This window comes from Brachyistius frenatus, unplaced genomic scaffold, assembly GCF_029030835.1.
Source record: "Brachyistius frenatus isolate BFR_SWC_R1_liver_20210118 unplaced genomic scaffold, ASM2903083v1 Contig_14, whole genome shotgun sequence".
Taxonomy (NCBI): Eukaryota; Metazoa; Chordata; class Actinopteri; family Embiotocidae; genus Brachyistius; species Brachyistius frenatus.
Genome location: NW_027210613.1, coordinates 5,160,764 through 5,182,574, shown reverse-complemented (window position 1 = coordinate 5,182,574; position 21,811 = coordinate 5,160,764). Strand labels below are relative to the sequence as shown.

The following is a 21,811-nucleotide window of genomic DNA, read 5'->3' as shown; positions in this document are numbered from 1 at the left end:
TCTTTTAAAAACTGGCAGTAGGTTTGGGAGTTGATTTTGAGTCCATCTTCAACCCGAAAAAGTCCAATTAGCTCATCTTTAATAATACCAGCCCATACCAGTACCCCACCTCCACCTTGCTGGCGTTTGAGTCGAAGTGGAGCTCTGTGCCCGTTACTGATCCGGCCATGGGCCCGTCCATTTGGTTCGTCAAGAGACACTCTCATCTCATCAGTCCAGAAAATCTTTGAAAAATCTATCTTCAGATATTTCTTGGTCTAGTCTTGACGTTTCAACTTATGTGTCTTGTTCAGTGGTGGTCGGGTTTCAGCCTTCCTTACCTTGGCCGTGTCTCTGAGCACTGAACACCTCGTACTTCTGGGCGCTCCAGGTAGGTTGCAGTTCTGGAATATGACAGCACTGGAGGATAACGGCTTCCTGGTAGCTTCACGTTTGATTCTTCTCAAATCTTTGGCAGTTAATTTGCATCTTTTTTTCTCAACACGTTTCTTGCGAGCCTGTTGACTATTTGCAACAAAACGTTTGATGGTTCTGTGATCACGCCCCGATATCTGAGCAATTTCAAGAGTGCTCCATCCCTCTGAAAGACTTTTTTACAATTTTTGACATGTCAGTTAAATCTCTTTTTTGGCCCATTTTGCCTGAGGAAAAGAAGCCGCCTAATAATTATGCACACCTTGATATAGGGTGTTGATCTCCTTAAGCCACACCCTCCCTCATTACACAAACACACATCACCTGATATGCTTAAATCCAATAGGCATTCAAGTTTTTATAGCTTGTAGTTGGAAAATATGCATAAAAATGAGGATATGGTCAAAATACTCACTTGCCTGATAATTGTGCACACAGTGCACACTGGTGGACAAGGCTGTCTTTTTGCCCAGCCTTCCATTATTTGCGCTGATCGAGTGACTAAAAGTAGGTCGACATGGATTAAACAGATTCAGAGCTCTGAGCCTGGGCATACAGTATGTTGTCTTCACACTCAAACAAATTCAGGTTTGGTTTTAGGGAATCAATGTTAATTAAAAGCTTACTTTTTAAAACGTGTGTTTGTGCGTACACGTGTTGGGTGTCAGCATTCCTCTGTTACCATTAAACAGATGTGATAAGATCGAAATGAGGATAACGTGACTGACTGGAAGGCACATGACAAATATTTTAAAATCATCATATCCGTCTGGTGAAAAAAAATGGAATTACATTTAGTTATTTTAAGAACAATAATCACAGACAATGTTTATTCTAGGTCATAGATAGTAAGGTGTAAGGTTTGGTCTGGCTGAAAATGTTATAGTCCAACAGTGTTGGCAGGAGACAGTGAAGGGTCATGGTAAAAACACAATATTTATTAATTAATTTATTTTTGAAGAATGTGCCATTCATAAAAAAAATAAATAAAAAAAATGGTTTCATTGCTTGCATTCACTGACTAACTCATTGGATAGTTAGATTTATGAGTTATGTCACTGGCTACTTGGCTGTAATTTTAATCAATCTGATTTTTCTTGTTTTAGGTATTTTATATAATTCATATACTTGAAAGAAATTGGAGTTTCCTCTTTAAAGGAAAGAAAGCCAAGAAATATCCAAGAAGTCCTGCAGTACTGGTTGAGCTGTACACACTGAAAGTCATGACATAATCCTGGTTGCCTCAGGCTGCAAAGACAAAGGGTGTTTCAGTTAGCTGATGCTTTAACTCAATAAGCCACATTGTGCCTTTGATTGACAGCAGATGAATAAAGGGCAAGTATCTGTGAAACCTAAACAATATAGAGGAATGTGTTCAACACAGAGAAAACATTTATGAGAATGCTTTCTGTTTTATGCCATGATGGCGATGTGCAGTATGTGGGTGGAACTACTCCTGAAGATTTCTCTGAGACAAACAGTAGAAACCAAACACACAAACACACAGCGGGGCAAAACAAGTTTCGACCGCAGACAGCGTAACATTCAGGCGGTGAACGGGCTTTAACACCTGCTAAAAAGATGCTGCTTGGCCCTGTGCTTCTCTTCCTCCTCTTCTCTCCGGGTATGTAATTTAACCTCAGACTGCTCAACTGATGATGTGCTTTTATGCACAGACAGGGGCACAAAAGTATGAAATCAGTCAATCTGTTTTGATTGCAATCTCTAAAATGATGAATTATCAAAAGTCAAGTGAAACTGACTATAACTGTTGATAAACAGGTTTAGTTTCAAACCTTTTGTTGAAAGTCAAAGTTTGAACAAAAAGTTTTTGTACCTTTTTCTATCAAACATCATTCTTGGAAGTGTCCAGACCTGCCGTTTAGTTGTTGTCTCGACAACAGAAAATGCCACTTTTATCCGTTTATTTATTATCAGGCTGGCTGGCTGGATTCATCAGTACATATTTGGCAGGACTGATTTCTTTGTTTGTTCTTTGTTTCTGGCACCTTTTAAAACCTCGCTGTCCAATAATGTTTGGCATTTTTGGATTAATGGATTAATATTGGAAATGAGTAACTAACATCAAAGTTTATTTGAAGATAACTAATGCACCTTGAAATGAGAAATGGCGAAGCTTTGTGAGTTTTGCAATGGGATGTGTTGACCATGTTTATTCAGCATGTTATGTGGTTTTCTTTGGATTAATCTCACACTATTTTATTGTAAAGTTTAGTTGTTTTTTTTTAACATGTGAAATGTGATCATGTTTTACATGACAAATTTGGAGACCATACACTTTGTAGTATTTACGCCTACTAAAAATTTTCAGACAAAATTTCTTGATAGTTTACATCTATAAAAATGTCTGGTCGTGATCTGCCAGCAGAGCTTATAATAAGATAAACTTGCTGATGCACGAGCAGGCTAAATAATGTTGGAGTTTTGATTTGAAAAAGGATAATACTTAAAGTAAGAAATCCTATGTGTCGAATACTTTGTTGGTCCACGGGTTCAGCTGGTGATAGTCGTGATATGGTGCTGTGTTGTGTTAAACAAGAACGTACATCAGATGAGCTTTATGGATAGCCGTGCTCGGCTAATATCAAGGTTGTCAGTTAGATTGGCTAACCTCAAACTGACTCTGCATCAAACATTCTGTAAAAACTCACCAGCTTGCTAAACCATATGTATCTCTAAGTGTATTAGAGGCTTATATATGAAATGTCTGTGCATTTGAATGTGAATTCATCACGTATGAAATGTTTTTGATCGGTTACATGGCAGTGTATTTATCAAACATTTGGTAACCAGGTGTTTATTGTGATTCTGACGACATGATGAAGCAGGATAATCCATTCTGAATGGGAGGAACAGCATGCAGCCTCCTTTTCACTATGCCTTATAATTAAATAGGCGAGCCTGACGAATTTTGAAAGTGTCGTCTTTGGGTGTGGCTGTCTTTCTATTTTTTGGAGATATTTTTTGGACGCGAGTTTATGGCGTAACATAAAGGTTTCGCTTGGACTTTAAATCTGTCTCTCATAAGCACCTATCTTACTGGAAATATCCAATAAGTTTCATTCTGCTAAGGTTTGAACCTAAAATTGCCATTTTAATAATGTTGATCTGAATGCAGAAGCAGAGAATCAGTGTGTTATTCTCAGAAATGCCAAAAAAGACAGCAAATATTACCATTTCCCATTCCAGTCAAGTGAAGTCATTTCAGTGATATATATTTTTTTTTTAAGTAGCAGCTCTCAATATTTTCTCAAGCAGACACTAAATGAAGTTGGAACTGATCGCTCACCAAGTTAAAAGTGTAAAATTCTCCACATAAAATATCTGAAACATCTATATCCACATTTGTATGTAATGTAAACCCGCTCCTGTATTTTATTTTATTTTTTAAATCTTTGACTGACTTTCATGACATGTGATTTAGCTCCTATCTTGTGATCTGACTTTACATAACGCTTGTTCCTCGTGTGCAGTGCTGTCGTTGGAGTGCTACGTCTGCAGTTCTTCTGCCACCAATGAAGAATGCAACAAGAACACTCAGGAGTGTCAGGCGCCGCTCGGCACGTGCATGACTGCCGTCGACACTTTAGGTAACAATGACAACACTGTCAGGCCCGTCATCCAGACACAAAACAGTTCTGCAGATTTTCAGGATCCGGTGTTTATATTAATATGTCTCGTTGAATCTGGTTACTTTATAGTTGTAAAAAAAAATGTAAAAGTCATTATTGAAGAGAACCTTTACAGAGCAGCTTCTACAGTATTTCTGGAAAAAAAAAACTCCTGTTGTTTGTGTGTCTGTGTGTGTGTGGTGTGTGTGTCTGTGTGCGTTAGGTCTCATGAAAGCCATAGTGAAGCAGTGTGCCAGCCAGGCCACGTGCAGGGGGGCTGCAGCGGCCGCCTCAGTCGACTCAGACGGAAACGGAAACACGGTGAACTGCTGCAGCAGCTTTAACTTGTGTAACTTCAGCGGAGCCGACTCCATTCACACACACGCCACGCTGCTGCTGCTGCTGCTGACAGCGGGTGTTGGACTGCTGCTCTCACGCTGAGATCGGCGGGAGACATCAGCGCTGTTCACAGCCGTGGAAGCCGCACTGCTTCTCTGTATCAAAGTGTTGTCTCTAATCTATCTGTAACTTTATTTAATATAATGTATCATGCAAATACCCTTGCACTTTGTTACTCTTTTGGAGATTGTGCCGTAAACACGCACACGGAGCACTTAAAATATTATTGTATACTGTAAAGTTGTGATTATATATTCCATTATTTATGACACTGACAGATAATGCTAATTGATATATCAAATACCCCCCCCCCTCATAGACACTGTACTATGGATTTGACTTCTACTGTTATAGCACTTCTGTGTTATCGACATCTCTGCAACCTTTATTTAACTCTAAAATTGAAGCTTAAAGTATAAAGACCCTTTTAGGCATTTCAGTGTATTGTTCTGTATACAGAAAATTTTTTCTCAGAGGAAGTGTTTCTCTTTGTAACCAAGTATTATGGTAGACTGTCATATTGGTGTAACTCTTTTGAATTTAATTGTGTGTAAATCATACTAATTTATCTCGCGTACATGATTTATGTTCTTGATGTTTTTTAAAACAGAAACGCTCATTAGAATGGGAAATAAAATGGAGCTCACCGTTTAACACTGAATAAAAACTCTAAGTCCACATACTGCAGATATAAAACCTGAAAGGTAATATTTTTAAATAAATCCCAAACATGGATGAGAGCGAGAACAGATTTCCATTTCATCATTATTTTATTTCATTGTTTTTTTTTCCTTCTATTTGACAAGATGGCTGATTTAGCCCAGAAGACAAAATAAAAACCAGTGTTTACTAGTACGAGTTCTGTACAATTCACCAGTGAGACACACCAGTATAGCTTACAATATACCAACATGAGCAGATTTACGCAACAACAAGGAGATAAAATAGATTGTTTTGTTTGTTTTTTGTTTTTTTAAATTGTTATTCCTATAACACCCAGATATTTGATAGTGTCATTGCTGGCTAAACATGGAAATCACATCTGGGTAAAATAGGATAATAAAAATAATAAAAAAAAGAAGTTAGGATGTGTTTTTTGGTGCTGTGCAAATATGCTCTTCTCCATACCAGTATACCATGCTATACTAGTACAGTCACCAGTACATTTCATATAGCAGTATGTCATACTCCATGTGGGGTCACTATTAACAAAGACACATTTGTGATCTGCTGTATTTTCAGTTCAGTGTTTTGTGTCTGCAAGACAAGTACCAGTCATGTGGCTCCACATTTCACGAGTGTGTTTGTTTTCCTTGGGATGATCTAGGAGGGGCATTTTTTAAAGTGTTACACCTGACAGAAACTAGGATGCGCAGCACAAAGGTTTCAGGTGCGAGGTTTGCGCGTGTCCCCAGGAAAAACACTTTTTGTGTCACTGGTGGTTGATTGGACACTTAAAGGCGTGACACCAGTCTTCTATGAGGAACATCTGAACGATATTGGGAGACTATGCGTGAGGACAGGGACAAAGAAGAGCAGACACCGTCCTCACAGAAATGGTTTCAGTCGAGCTCAGTGACCAGTCTGAGACATGACACCCTTTTCTTCCACTGAAGCATCCCGTCGCTTTGTTTGTTATTTTCCATTTTTGCTCGTCAGTCGTTGCTGGGATTGAACGTCTGCTTGCATTCAAACAGTTTTCAGTACAGAGGAAGAAAACTGCTCAAAACAACACAACAAACATGGAGCCAGCCGATTTAGATAAACAAAACAAAACAAAAAGGGTCGACTAAATTGAGTGCGAGAAGGGAGTTTCCTGCCTGCGGTGTTTACCCAGACAGAGTTGGATTCTTCACATTTGGAGTCTTTGAAACCTGCTCGGAGAGGAGCTGAGGAAGACTGTGGGAAGAGAGTGGAGCAGTGAGAAGAAAGGAAGGGAGTGAAACAGAGAGGAGAGGAAGAGGAGGAAGGGAGCGTGGTGTTCTTTCTTCAGGCACTGGAGCGCCGCTAGACTGTCCTCAAGTTTTAATCTTCTTTGCCGGTTCCTCCCTCCGTCTCCTCCTCTGCAATTTGAGTCTATAAATAAAGCCTGGTGAGACGGAGGGAACGCAGGGAGAGAGATCGTAGAAGACGTACAGGGTGGGAGGCTGCTTCTCCAGACCGAACCAACGCTCTCGTTACTGTGAATTTTCTTGTTGGAACATCCACCCAAAGCACACGACCAAAGCGGAGCAGGACACATCTGGTTTGATGTGCCTGTATGGTGATGTGGAGGCCAGTTCGACCATGTACTGATGTGGCTGCTGCCTGAGCACAATGTCGATTCCCACCGAGAGGTTTCATGCAGATATGTCGCAGATGAATCGCGGTCCGATGGATGTGCTTTAAAAGGTGGATTCCACTAAGACTAATCCATCCGGTGTCAACAATTCCAGATCCCCGTGGAAGTGGTCCTGTCAGAAGTTTTTAAACCTTTTGAAACTCTCAGGTCCAGAGCCACGGGCTAAAAACCACCAGAATATTCTCCTCTTCCTCTTTGCTCCTCCTCCTCCTCCTCCTCTCATTATTGTATTTCAGTCCACAGAGAGCGAAGCTGCCAAGTCCCTGATTCAGGAAGTGTTTTTGCTCTGTTCTTGTATGAGGAAAGTCACAGTGGTGGAGATTTTAATCCCAGATGAACTGATTACCTCGATTAATGCAGGATTTAACATCTAATGATTCTTCACGGGCTCTGTTAGCAGAGTCGTTTTTTTTTCTCTCCGTTGGTGTGAAGGTGGCACCTCTCGCATATCAGGACTGACGTCACTAATCAAGGAGTCTTTAGTTCTCCGCCGCCAACAGAAACCATAAAGGATGCTCTCTCTCCTGTTGGTCAGCGAAGCCGACGTGGGGCTAGTGTGGGCGGGAATGGGCCATCATCTTGAGCCGTGATTGGTCGATGACGTCCAGCAGGTTCTTGGCGTCGACAGCGAGAGCGTGAGCCGCCGTCAACATCTGCTTCTTGTAGTCCTGCTGGAGGCTGAAGGACAGAACACAAAATAAAACATTCATTACAGAACAGACGTTCACTCCTGGGCAGCGTAGTACAATATGAAAGACACCGTGTGGAAATGTGGCGCCTCCCAGTGGTAGCAGTGGTAGTCGTTGTTTGTGACCGTTCCGTACTTTTCTGAACACTGACCAAATGTTCCCTCTTAAAATTCAACTTTTTTTTTTATCTTTAACTTTTTGCACCCCTTCATGAAACGATAATAAGCAGTGCATCTTGTGATCAGATACAAAAGTTAGGTGTCTAAAACAAAACCATTCTTTGTATAGTGTGCTGCTGTTGGTACGCGTACCTACCTGGTCATCACATATTGTTGGGCTAACTTCATCTTCCCAATCAGCTCTGCCAAGTCAGAGTTCAACAGCTTTTGTGCCATCTCGATCTGTTAACGAAAACAGAGCACATCCAGCTGACAGGATAAAACAGAACTCAGGAAAATGTGTGATCACTACTGCGGTTTAAAAATCTTAAAAAAACAAAACATGCAACAATAATGAGAAAATTCAAACGACTCCACACACTGAGGGCGTGTTTAAGTTGTTAGTGTGTGTTTCTACCTCTCTGTGTGTACTGGCTGGAAGTTGAGGTAGAGTCTCATCTACTGTGGCCAATAACGTCCTCAGGGCCAGACCCACATCCTGAAACACAGCGACACACACGTTAGTGTCCAGAACAGGACAAGTTATATAACGATTTGATGATTCACATGGTGTTTTAAAAAATAAAAAAAAATAAAAAATTAAAATAAAAAATAAAATCATATATATATATATATAAATAAATATATATATTTATATATATATAAGTATATATATAAATATATATGTAAATATAAATATATATAAATATATATATAGATATTCACTCATTCGCGTTCACTCATGTAAGTTAAATCATATTAATGAGCAAATTGGAGATACCAGAAATTTCTGACAACATTGATGTTTCCTGAAAAAAAAATAGTACATGCAAGTTATGGCAGAATGGCTGCAGATGCATCACCGCTGGCAGTTACGTCAAAATAAAACCCAGTATATACATTAACATGATCCACTTGACTAATTTCAAAGGAGAATAATTTCTTTTGGCTGGCAGTATGTTTTTACACAGGATATAAGTGAAATGACACAGGAATTTGACCTCTGGATTTTTACCCATCTGTGAGCAGCTACAGCGCCTGGGAGGCAGTTGGGAGAAAGGTGCCTTTCCTAAAGGCAACTACAGCCTTGGAGGGTTTTCTTTGCCCGTGAAAGAAATCAAATTAGCATCCCTTCTGTCCCAAACCCCGCTTGGCAACCTCCAGCCCATGACTGGGAGGAGCTAAACTGAGGACAGCTGGTAAAATCAGCTGTTCAGGCTGTTGATCTGGTGGAACAGCAGCGTTAACACCAGGCCTAAACACCTGGGAGCAACACGTGAACGCTCCAAAGTCAGAATAAGAGTTGTTGTTTTTCTGGCAATGCAAGTGTTCTGTTGAGATTTTGTGAATACATGTGGAAAACAGTACGGAGAAAAAACATGAAATAATATGAAATATATGTTTTTCAAAAGGACTCACGAGGAAACGTCAATTAATAAATCTCCATGATTTTATAGTACCTGGTGAGGTCAAAAGGTCAGCGCTGCAGAGTCTGCTTAACGGGTGAATCACAAATTATTCATCAGTGAGTAGGAGCCCTTACAGGTGTACAGTGTCAATAAATTAAAACAGCGTGTCACAGCGGTCAAGAGGAAAAAGAACGGAACTGCCTTGACCTTTTTAATGTTTCGAGGTCTTATGTCAAACTTTGCAGCTCCTGAGGAGTGCGATGCACTTGTTACCTTGACCATGGGCACGTATTCCTCTGGAGGAGCCGGCTGAATCTTGCTCGACATCTCGATCACAGCTTTCACCAATCCCGTCACGTTCTCGTACACTTTGTCATTGGAGCGGTCCAGATTGGCCGTGGGAGGCGGGCTTATCTCCTGAGGCTGCAGCTGAACAAGGAGAGGACAGACAGAAATGAGTGACGGGCTCATTGAATGAACAAATAACCTGGGAGAGAAGTGCAGGGATTGACGGCGAGAGTTGGCAGAAAACCAGCTGACACAATGAAGATGGAAACAATAAGCGTTCTAATCATAAAAACATTTGTAAAGACATTTGCCTGCACAAATTCTGCATGATTAGAAACGTACATTAATCATGCCCTCGGATCATCTGTCCTCCTACTCATTTCATATTAAAAACTCTTACACAATACAGCCTTCAAAATAGGTGAAGAAGAGAAGCCACTGCAGAACACTGAAATCTTATAAAGAAGATGGAGTAGTAAATCAATGAGGAGATTAATGAGTGATATGGATTGAATGGATGATTGAATATGATCAGGTTATCTGGATCTGTGACATGCTTTGACTTTAAAAGAGTCTGAGCAGACAGAGGTTATTAAACATAGTTCTCTATTCCGGCCACTAGATGGCAGCGTCACACTGAGACAACCTGCACTGTCTCCATCGTGACAAATTCACACACCTTCAAACAGATCAGAAAAAGATGTGCTCTATGAACACAACATCCTCCTGTACTTGACATAAATCAGATCCTCTTGTGTTTTCATGTCTTCCTGTCATCTTTACCGTCTTCTCTGCTCTGCCCGCCTCGCTGACCTTTCTCTTGTCTGGATCGTATGCATATATACAATATGACAGCCTCCTACAATGTTTATATCAAATACAAAACTAAAACTAGGTGTTTCAACTGTGACATTAATTTTTTTTTTTTTTTTAAATCACTGAAAAGTAACTTTAACAATCAAAATCAATCAGATCTGGATGTTAGTCGGAAGAGGAAAAGACGATAGAAACATGAAAACCGACGGTCTACACGACAAGGTGAGCTGCAGGTGTATGATGTTAATGTGACAGAATGTCATTTGGTGGACAGAGAAACAAGGAGCTGATGGAAGTGAAGGACTAAATGAGTCCACTATAGGAGACAAGACGCACAGTAAACACACACACACACAGTGTGCTGCTTACCCGCCAAGGCTAGTGGTCAACAGTAAGGCAGAGCGAAGGAGGAAGAGGAGGAGGAGGAGGGAAGGAGGGGGAGGAGGAAGAGGGGAAGGAGAGACGGAGCAGCCAAAGAAGATAAAAAGGAAAATATTAATGCTGTAAGCAACACATGCAATACGTATATTTGGTAAATGTGTCTTTGTGTACGTCAAAGTGAGTAAGTGTGTGTGTGTGTGTGTGTGTGTGTGTGTGTGTGTGTGTGTGTGTGTGTGTGTGTGTACCTTGACTCCATCGTTGTAACTGTCTCCAGTATTTAGACAGGCCAGACTGCCCACTTGGCACTGGGCCCCGGGTCGAGGAGGTTTCTTTGGGGGGGCCACATGCTCTGCAGGAAACAACATATTATATAGTATAAAGTATCCCTACTCACAGTTTCATAGTCTGAAGGAGACCACAGTAAAAGGAGCGCACAGATTCTACTTTGATTTCTCAGCAGCTCTCAGCTTAGAGTCTGCAGTCTCAGTTGTCCTTCACATTAAAAAGGGCGAAAAGGGTGTTGGATATATTAAATAAACATATTTATTATAAGTCCTGAATGTTTTTCTATTTCCTCTGTGCTCGGCAGCGTGCTTGCACATTTGGTGTATTCATGCTTTGAGCACACAACATATTGAGGTTGACATGCTGTCTGAGTCCATATCAACAGAGTTGGTTGGCTCACGAGTAGGCCAACAGGCTGCAGAGTTCACAATCAGATGTGTCATATTGTGGCAACAGACAGTAAACTCTGCAGGCTGACACACACACACACACACACACACACACACACACACACACACACACACACACACACACACACACACACACACACACACACACACACACACACACACACACACACACACACACACACACACACACACACATAATGTGTATACTGACAGGAGATAACAGAGCTACGTGATCGATCGTATGTTTGTGAACTACATATTTTGGAAGAAAGAGAAGACAGAATAAAACAATGGTGGTTAAGTGACTGTGGTTATGAAGGGTTACAGGCTCGTCTATTACCTGGTTTGCCAACGGGCTGGTATATGTGTTGGTTTCCTGTCTGCACAAACAAACAAACAAACAACAAACCAAACATTGGGTTAGCAAGTGCAAAGACATAATCAGAGGCTTTGCAGGAAATTAGAACTTCACTGGCGAAAACCAACAACAGTCTCTGAAAAATGTCAGGAATCCAATTTAATTTTCTTGTCACACAACACAGAGTCTCGATTTGAACACGACAAGTTCTCGACTGCAGTAGAGAAGCTGCGCCTGTCTTCAGTGGTGTGTGGTACAGCTTCTCTTTGTAACTTCTGTTAACAAAAAATATTCCGTGTGACTACATGGGGAGCGAAAAAAAAAGTGTTTCCTCTGAGCTACCATTTCAAAACTGGGGGGAAAAAAAATAAATCCTGCAGCATGTCTTTATGATTTGATGGTTGTGACCATAAGCTGATGCCACAAGAGTTCTAGTAGTGCCGGGCATGTTGCATATTTACTTTGTTGTATTATTCCAGCATCTTTGTTGTTTTCTCTGTGAGAAAACAGTACAGAGGGCTTCAAAAGCCTCAGTGCCATCAGAGTGTCGTGGTCTGACAACCAACAACACCCAAAAATACTCCACTACAGCAATTTACGCACGCACACACGCACGCACGCACGCACGCACGCACGCACGCACGCACGCACGCACACACACACACACACACACACACACACACACACACACACACACACACACACACACACACACACGCACGCACGCACACGCATAAACGCACCAACGAGGGAGATTTTCCCACCACAAACCACAACCATTCAATGGGAGGAGGAGGACAAGCAGAGATGAATTACAGAGACGGAAATATCTGGCCCATGGCAACTTCAGACTGCTACAACAACCTCTGCTGGCATCGGGGAAAGAACAGACATCAACGTGCAGCTCAGCTCTGCAGACTCCAAATTCAGGATAAAGTTACTGAAAAGCTCTGATATCAGAGGAAGCCTTCAAGAGAAACATTAGTGATGAAGTTACGTTTCAACACAACCGGGTTCTTAACCGTCTATAACTACAACATATGTGTGCAGATTTAAGTTATATCTTTGTGCACAGTTAAAAAAATTATGTGGTTTGCTGAATTAAAGGATCATAAACGTGAAGGCCAATAAATGATTTTCTTTCACAAACAGACAAGTAAATGTTTGGTCTCTGAAATGTCAGATGATGATTAAAAAAAAAAAAAAGTCCATCATAATTGTTTTGCGAACCAACAGCCCAAAACCCAAAGATATTCAACTTACACTGACATTTGACAAAAAAAACAACAACAAAATAAAAAACGCCAACACTTTTTGGATAAAAAAATGACAAAATAATCAAAATAGTTACTTGTAATAAACTATATAAATAATTGCTACATCTCTACGTGTGACATATTCACCTTAAAGGCAAATGATCATCATCCTAAATGTTACAACAACAACCCTAAGGCTGCCAACACTGGCCAGATCTATCGTATTTTCCTTTTGATGGCGCTTTTTCACAGTCTAAAGTGTGTAATTACAGATAAACCAACTCAGGCATAGACCAGTAAACTTCAGACCACCAGCATGCTGAAGGCAGAAACATGACTAAAGACACTACTTTGTTTTGCTTGCAATACTTTTCTATGAATATCCAGTGATGCTGTGAGAATCTGTGAGAAACCCCACATTGCTGACCCTACCCTCCCAACAGGTCACTTCCTGTCCCTGGATCAATCCCCTCAGCTCCAATCAAAACAAACACATGCTGCAGCCAAAGTGCAGCGAGTCCAACAGCAACATTTATCTTTATCGTACATCCTCTTTGTTTAAATACGCAAAACATTCAGAAAAATAACTTCCCTTTGTGAGGAGGGGGGCTGCAAATGATCCTGTTTTTGACAAGCTATGTAATGTACAGTCAAGGACAGCTCAATTCTTGTCAAAATGTTATTTCCTTCCCCCCCCTCTGTACCACCGATAGCGTTCAGAGAGATGGCTGGAAAAAGAAAGGTATGTTACCGGTGGCTGGAGTCCGACTTCTTCTCTTTCCAGACTCCCTCTAGAACTTCTTGTGTCTGGTTTCTAAACAAACATAAATAATCACAAACATTAGATCTTCATATGTCTCACATGTGGTGAGATTTCAAACTGAAATCAATTAATGATTCATTGAGACAGATTCAAAGAAATTGTAATTACAGTTATGCCAAAGGATTGGGATTGTTTTCTAGAAAAAAAAATATTTTATGGCACACAAGTCAGCTCAGTAATCCATATTATTGTCAGACTGGTGTGTTACACGGTGCAAAATCAATCAATGAACTCAGCAGATTTACTGATTTTTGGATTCAAACAATTTTAACAGACTCCTACTACTGAATGAACGAGGAAATGAATGAAGCAGAGAAGCTCACACATATCCATCCAAAGACAGGACCTCAAACAAAAACAGGAACACACTGTACAAAGCTGAATGATCCAAAAAAAAGTTTTTTTTTTTTAACTTAACAAAAACTTTATTATATTGTTATGTAACCACTAAATTTGCACTGCTACCTCAGAAAAATATACCCACAAGCAAAGCCAAAATAAAGTCACTCAGACACCTCTGCACACACTACATAACTACACCATCAGGCCAGCTGCCAACACACAACCGTCCTCACATACCAGTTTTCCAAGACAGGACTTGAAGACCAGCATTGCCATGGAGTTCATCAAAGTTGCCTCATGAATCGCTTGTGTCCGTTTTGTGAGGTGTGTTGTGTCTCTGCTGTTATCTTCTGATCTATCAGTATGTGTCTGCCTCTGAATGCTTTCCTATCTGCTCGCCTGTATACTTGTCTCTGCCAACAGTTTCATTAAGAGAAGAATTCAGATTCAGCTCCAGCTTCCTGCCTCCAGCTCACTTATATCTGACTGAAGCAAAAAGAGAGGGAAGGAGAAGAGGAGGAGGAGGAAGAGGAGGAGGAGGGATGGAGCATGCTGCCAGCGAGCTGTCAGTATGTGAGCATGTCTGCCCTTCTTTCCCAAACCCTTCTGCCTTCCTCCTCCCTTTCTGTCCCACCCCTCTCTCGTTCCTCCCTGAAGTGACAGTGTTATAAAAAACAGCCAGTCTACAGCGCACACGCCTGTGTGTGTGTGTGTGTGTGTGTGTGTGTGTGTGTGTGTGTGTGTGTGTGTGTGTGTGTGTGTGTGTGTGTGTGTGTGTGTTATCGCCTTCTCAGCTTTTCAGTAATCTTGTGTGTTGTCAGTTCGTGGTTATGGGTCAAAGACAGACTGTTGACTGGGCTGTCAGATTCTGCAAGCCTATCATTAGCCTGGAATTCACACAGGCCACACCTGCCTACAAACTCTGTGTCACCCCCCCCCCCTCCGACATCTCGTTTAATCACTGTTCACAGAAAAAATGCATCCTACATGAAACCTCCCTCCCTCCTGTCAACCTCGTCTTCCTGTCATTGCTTCTTTCAATCAAAAATAGCATACCGTAGATCTCTAAGACAGCATCAAACCCTGCGCTTATTCATCTTTGTGACTTTTAAAAGAAGTAAGTGGTGGCTCCTTACAGTCATACAGAAGAAATACAGAAGAATAACCTGTTGCCTGCAGACACTGCAAAAATGTTCTGTCTGATAGTGGGTAATTTCCTTGACGGGAAGTAAGGAGCAGGAAGTAGAAAACAACTTTATTGTTTTTGTAAGCAGACATGTACATTATTTTGAAAAAAGATCTTTCCTGAAACATGAGTGAAGTTAGTGGTTCATGAATTTTTTACTACAGCATGTGTTATTATGGATGCATGATGTATTTCCACTGTGTGTGCCGAGTGTGTTACCAGCAGCCTTTCCTCCTGTTCCAGCCACCTCTGATCCTCCTCCATCTGCTGCTGTTGTATCATCAGCTGTTCCTCCATTACCAGGCACTGCTGGCCTACACACTGCTGCATGTCTACTGCCCTGTCCTACACACACGCGCGCACGCACGCACGCGCACACACACACACACACACACACACACACACGCACACGCGCGCGCACACACACACACACACACACACACACACACACACACACACACACACACACACACACACACACACACACACACACACACACACACACACGTGCAACAAAAGACAAGCATAGCAGAACAAGACATGCACACCAACACAGGGACACGTGAAGAAAAAACACACACGCACAGACATGGAGACAAACAGACATTTACACCAGACTGATGAGAGGCTCAGCTGAGACGGTGGACGCACACACACTAAACATAATGGGTGTCAATGAGGTGCTGATTGATTCCTCATCTGGGATCAAAACCTCGTCTTTTGAGTAAATTTGTAGACTGGAGTCATTAGTTAGTGTTTCAGTCGTGTCATGACTTCCCCGTGTGTGCACATACGTGTGTGTGTGTGTGTGTGTGTGTGTCTGTAAAATTGGCCTCCTACCTCCATCACGGAGCCCCACAGCGCCAACTCCTGTGCGTGGGGCTGGGGAAGGTGCTGTACGTGCGAGTGTGTGTGGACGTGGTGGCGGGGATGCGTGTGTGCGTGGTGGGTGTCCAACATCGCAGCCTGTGGAGGGTACAGGGCGCTGGGCACAGAGGGGAGAGTGTGAGGGCCTGGATACCCAGACATCTGACATCAGAGAGAGGACAGAGACAAAGACACCTGGTTATTCTGTCATCAGCTCTCCTTGTGTTCTGATTACTGCAACTCTTTGCATTAAATCATACCACAATTTAAGTTTGGTAATTATACAACTGAAGAAGGATTGTGGAGTTTATTGACATACTTGGTAGTGTCCAGGATGCTGCGGACTGGGGTAAAAACCTTCACTCGAGCGAGGACTGGGATAGCCAGGTCTACTCGGCTACAGACCGAGACAGAAAGATAAAGAGACAAAAAGGAGGAGAAAGATAGAAAAACAGATCGATGAAAGAAAAGGAAGATAGAAATTGAGATATAGAAAGACAAAATAGAAAAAAACAAGAATACAGTTATGAGGCTGTATCATCTTTTTTTCCTGAACTGAACGTTAGAAGACACCGAGTTATTCAGACACCGAGTTATTCAGACGATCAACACACAAACCTCCAAGGAGTTGTTTGTGTGGCTGGGTTAGCTGTCAATCAAAACAGGGAACACCCACTGGGCTGCAAGTCCAGCAAGCTGTTAGTTAAACTGGCACTAACCACAAACAACAACAACAACAACAACATCCATGGATCACTGGTATACAACTGTTACATACGTGGACTACAGATCACAGATTAGATGTGATGCAGGCGTGTAAACAGAGCGCTGCATGTTCACCAAAGACCTCTCTTTCAAGCACCATTTCAAACTGTAAATGTTGTACTGCTGCTGACCAGCTGAATGCAAGAAGTGTAAAACAATTAACATAAGAAATGTTTTTTTTCCCCCCCCTGTTTCATTTATTGCAGTGCAGTTCACGCTTCTGCAAAATGTGTTGCTGGCTAAAGGAACAGAGTTTAGTTGAGGACAGTGAGTCGGATTTTATCCTGTTCTGTGTCTGGCTCGTACTTTCAGCTAAAAACAGAAGTGCTTGGTGAACCCACAGTGTTGTTTCTTCTGTTGGCTGGTTGAGATGATGAATAGTTTCCCCTCTTAGTTAATGATTTTAACTTCTCTAACACAGAGCTCATTTCAACAGTGTTGCAACCTCTACCTTCCACAGTCTCTCATAGTAGCTTTCTCTGGACCACACCTCCGACAGCGAGACAGACACAAAGACACACGGGGAGGGAAGCAGACAGCAAAGGAAGACAAGGAAGGATGGAAGGAGACAAGGAAAGAAAAAATAAAACAGGGAAAAGTGACAGAAAGGGAGAGAGAAAGGACAAAGAGAAGCAGACAAGACAAAGACACTGAAGACGAGACAAAAACTAGCTTCAAATGTTCAGACACAGTCAGACCAACAGACAGAAACACGGTTCTTAACGAACAACTCTGGAAGCTTAAATCTGCACCAGCAGATTCACTTCCTTGTGGTAGTCAATCCAGGAGGAGGGAGGTTTCCCTGGGAATAACCAGTTTCAAAATAAAACGATGAACACGGGGACAACAGACACAGACTGGAGGTCAATGTGACCGGACCCATCACACCAGGATGAGACAAACATTGGTTACTGTCTGGAGACTCTTGGATGGATATTTGAGTTTACGAACACATGACCAAATAGGTAAATAGTTTTGGATGCAGAGAACCAGAAAACAGGCTCAGTCAGTATCATCAAACTGCAGAGTTGCAGTGCCACCAACGGACATTAAAAACAACCAGCAGCAGTAGCAGTTTAGAGCTGCACATGGGCCATACACTAGCAGGGAAAGAAAGCCGGCGCGGTTTTGACATGTGTGCGACCTGCAGGCCATGACCATTACAGCTGATTCTCTTTTTTTTTTTTTTTTTTTTTTAAACCTGTGTTCATATGCTGAGTGGAGAACTTGCAACCAGCTAAAAACAAAATGTGCACATTTGTGAGTTAGCTGTGATGTGGTGCAATGACTTTTTATCTGTTGAAAATGTTAATCAAGCCACCGGTAGGTGGGCAGAAAAGACTACTTTAGACATTTTCCTGGGGTTTGAAGTAAATGTTACCAGATAAAACTTAAAACATGGAGCTTGACAAAAATAAACACAGTATCCAACTATACAAATGTTGTATCATCACCTTCAGTATTTAAACAGGTTGTGTGATTTTACAATGACATAATTTCAGGGAGCACTTTTAGACACAGTTAGTGTGATTCTTTATATAATCACCTAACGGTAATCATTGAGAGACACATGCCCGTGTTACAAGCATGTAATCGCATGGCTTATCTCCAAAAACAACTTAAAGGAAAATTGCGTAGCACAGTGTGATTAAGTTTTTCTTTTACCCTAAAAATATGGTTACCGGGGCTATCTCATCTCATATTATGATAATCAATATAATATTGCTGTATTGCCCAGCCCTGGGGATTACCTACAAAAACTAGTTGGCATGTATTCCAACTTGCCAGCACCTGACAGCGAGCTCAAGGTGAGAGTACCAGAGAGCTGGAAACAGATATACGTATAGATTAACCTTTTAGCTCACTCTTTAGGTATTTTTTAGTAACTGCCTTAATCCAAAAAATGCACACATTCCTGTAAGCTTCAGTGGTTTTTGCAATACAACAATCAGATCAGCATTTGTTCTGGATTGTGTGTTCCATTAAGTGTAAAAAAGGGTTTTTAACAACTTTTTCAGCTCATTCCCATTAATTTAAAGTCCCGTTACATTAAAAAGATGACCACAAGATTTATTTTATTAATTTATAATTATTCCTTCTTTTTTTTTTAGTTCCATGTGTGTTACACGTGTTAGACTGTTCGTTCAGTGGATTAAGGATTTATCACAGGCATCCTCAACAGGCCAGAAATAGGGTGCAATAATCCAAGGACAGATCAAAACTATGCCTGACAGAGGCAAACACAAACACATTCAGTCACAGAGGACATTTTTAACAGCATGTCCTGCATAGACAGAGCATGCTACCACGCTTAGCATATACATGCTGATTGCACAGTTACTGGGTTAGCAAACACTGTATGAAAAAACCCAAAACATATCACTGCAGTAAATTGTGATTAATGATTCAAAGATTGGTGTGAGTTTAGTCCTATAGTAGACAGGACATTTTTTTTTTTTTTACCATATATCCAAATATTTTGCAACTTTCTTTTCCTGTTTTGAGTGTTAAATTGAAAAATAAACCTGCCAACATGTTTCCTAAATATAACCACATCCCCTTATATTGAATACTATACAATTATGGATGTATGGTAAGAAAAAGGATGTGAATGATGGTAAAGCCAGGGTCCTGGAAGCACTGACTGGCCAAATATTGAATGAACATGGAGAATAAATCAGAGATGAGAAAGCATCTGATTCAGCTGCAATTAGCTAGAAATGCACAAAGAAGCCTGTTTTAGCTTAATCAAAGATATATATAAAAAAAACAAAAACAACTTTAAAAGGCCCTGAAAAAATATATTTTCAGACAGAAAACTATCGGTTGCACGTTGCACAATAAACCTTTGAGACTCTCTCTGTACTGTTTTGTCTGTGATCACGTCACTGGTTCAAATTTAGTGACAACTGTTGCATTGTTTTTTGATGGTTATAAAACAACTCCTCAGGATGTTTTTCTGACCTTTAGATTTTAAAGTTTCATATTTAATCTTTTCTATTTAAAGATAAAAGGAAAAAATTTCCACATTCAGAAAACATAAGAACAAAATTAAACTGTTTACATTCTCAGCTACAGTATGTGGGCATTTCCTTTCAAAACCCCCTCCTGCAAAGGCTCCACAAACAGGCATGTTGCAACTTTTTTTGAGACACACACATTCAGTAGGTTTGTTCTTGTTATTAGAAAAAGCTTTAGTGCAGTTTAACAGCACACCACCTGCCTTCAGGGGTCTGGACACGTGTTGATGAGAGCAGGCGATGGAAAAAGGAGCATGGGTAGTTACAGGGAGGCTGGGCATTTGGCTGGGTGGGTGAGGGTTAGTGGAGGCCGGGGTCACTGGGAGGACTCTCTCTGTGTGAGGGGCAGGAGGGACCAGTGGGGGTCTCCCGCATGACTGCAGAGCAGGGTGTTGGATCTGGGGGTCAAAGTCAGGATTGAGTGGGCTCCTGGGATTAGTCTGGCAGTCAGGGTGAAAGCTGGGCAACAGCAGGGTTTTAAGATTACAACTGGACTTGGGCTGGATGATTTGGAGGGTGTGGGGATAAACATCTGACATGCTGCAGGGCAGAGAGTTAAAGCGCTGACTAGATTGGGAAAGGAGCAGAGAAAATGGCCAGGGATGAAAGTGGGAGCTATTTGACTTTGGATGGGAGGAACACAGCACGTGGCCGTTAGTGGGGGGATTTGTGTTGTGGGGGCAGCTGCCATTGGACAGGCTGCCTGAATCTGTATAAGATGGATAATACATGTTAGTTTGAGAGGGGTAAGATTTGGAGTCTGGATTTAACTGGTGCTGAGACAAAGACTTATTGTAAAAAGTGGTGTGTTGAAGAGGAGGTGATTGAGGCTCAGGACAGGGAGAGGAGGAAAAGTGACTGGTGAATTTCAGAGAGGATGAGTAGAATGGAGGAGTGGGGAGATGAGAGCAGGGAGATGAAGGATGAGGTTTTCCAGTGCAGAGAGAAAGCTGTGACGCAAAGCGCTGGTTTTGATGGCAATGATGATGAGGAGAAGGAGCAGAAACACAATCCAGACTGAAGGTGGGCTGCAGGGAGGGGTGGTGACTGGGCTGCAAACAGAAAGACAAAAGTAGAGGAGGAACACATGGAAATAAAAAAAGGGTATCATGGAAGGCAAAGACATAGTGGACAGGTGGGAGAGACGGGATTGAGCCAAAGCACAGATGAAAATATACACGACTGTATCCCAAGCCATGCAGGGAATCAGCCTGAAGACCAAATAGTTTCCAACATGGACAACTGAATGACTGAGGGCTTTGAAAAAAACAAAACCACATCTCTCAAATTCATGGACAGCTTTTCAAGACATATGGCTGTCGTTGTAAGCAGAAGAAGCAGTTAACAGATGTTAACAGCAGGGAACGGGGGCAATGTGACGGTGAACAGGCCAACAGGCTGAGGTGAGATGGGCTTGTCCAAGCAGGGGAGGCGGGTGGGCTTTTACATAAACAGCAATTTAAGTAGTAATAATGTCACATTGTAAAAGCAAATTATTTACAGTGGGATATTCAAATTTTTTCATAGCAAGTGGTAATGATCAGGGGTCTGTATCATCATCATCATCATCATCATCATCATCATCATCATCATAGTGACACATCATACAATGCTTGCACACTGACAAACAAGGGGCTTCTCATGCAAAAAAAAAAGACTTTATTACATGTGTAAAAGTGGCCAAAATATTAAAAAAAATGTGACATAGATTACTTCTGTCTGAGACATACCACATTAAAAATGTGAAAATTTGTCAAAAAAACGATAAAGTTAAAAAAAAAAAGGTTTAAATCATTCCCTTTCTTGTCACATTATGTACATGTTTTTGCACCTGAAGAACCACTTCCTGTTGTGTGAGGGCATTTCTTCCTATGGTATGATACTAACACAGAAATTACACTCCTGCTTGAAAAGCCTGTATTTCAGAGATTAAACCCCTTCACATCTGTTTGTCTTGACCTCAGCTGTTATT

General features: G+C 41.4%; 3 protein-coding genes across 8 annotated transcripts in view; 1 reads left to right on the top strand and 2 right to left on the bottom strand.

Moving 5' to 3' along the window:
* Positions 1-1,930: 1,930 nt before the first annotated feature.
* LOC138617903 (ly6/PLAUR domain-containing protein 2-like) lies at positions 1,931-4,898 on the top strand. Its single transcript, XM_069693255.1, has 3 exons — positions 1,931-2,038; positions 3,909-4,025; positions 4,270-4,898. Exons 1-3 carry the CDS (start codon positions 1,996-1,998, stop codon positions 4,485-4,487), a joined length of 378 nt encoding a protein of 125 aa, XP_069549356.1. The 5' UTR covers positions 1,931-1,995; the 3' UTR covers positions 4,488-4,898.
* Positions 4,899-5,196: 298 nt separating this feature from the next.
* LOC138617892 (focal adhesion kinase 1-like) overlaps positions 5,197-21,811 on the bottom strand; it is a 60,861-nt gene continuing 44,246 nt past the window's right edge. For 5 of the 6 annotated variants that reach the window (XM_069693240.1, XM_069693238.1, XM_069693239.1 and 2 more), the window contains 10 exons: positions 16,374-16,451; positions 16,028-16,216; positions 15,407-15,532; positions 13,588-13,650; positions 11,563-11,602; positions 10,773-10,876; positions 9,316-9,471; positions 8,052-8,132; positions 7,791-7,876; positions 5,197-7,464 (listed from right to left, as the gene is read on the bottom strand). In XM_069693240.1, coding sequence (XP_069549341.1) covers positions 7,338-7,464; positions 7,791-7,876; positions 8,052-8,132; positions 9,316-9,471; positions 10,773-10,876; positions 11,563-11,602; positions 13,588-13,650; positions 15,407-15,532; positions 16,028-16,216; positions 16,374-16,451 — 1,050 coding nt within the window. In that variant the 3' untranslated portion in view covers positions 5,197-7,337. The remainder of the gene's footprint in view (positions 7,465-7,790; positions 7,877-8,051; positions 8,133-9,315; positions 9,472-10,772; positions 10,877-11,562; positions 11,603-13,587; positions 13,651-15,406; positions 15,533-16,027; positions 16,217-16,373; positions 16,452-21,811) is intronic. The other variant, XM_069693241.1, reaches the window with a different exon arrangement.
* Positions 17,005-21,405, bottom strand: LOC138617896 (uncharacterized). The gene has a single exon (XM_069693245.1). The coding sequence runs from the start codon at positions 21,117-21,119 to the stop codon at positions 19,821-19,823; it is 1,299 nt and encodes a 432-aa protein (XP_069549346.1). The 5' UTR covers positions 21,120-21,405; the 3' UTR covers positions 17,005-19,820.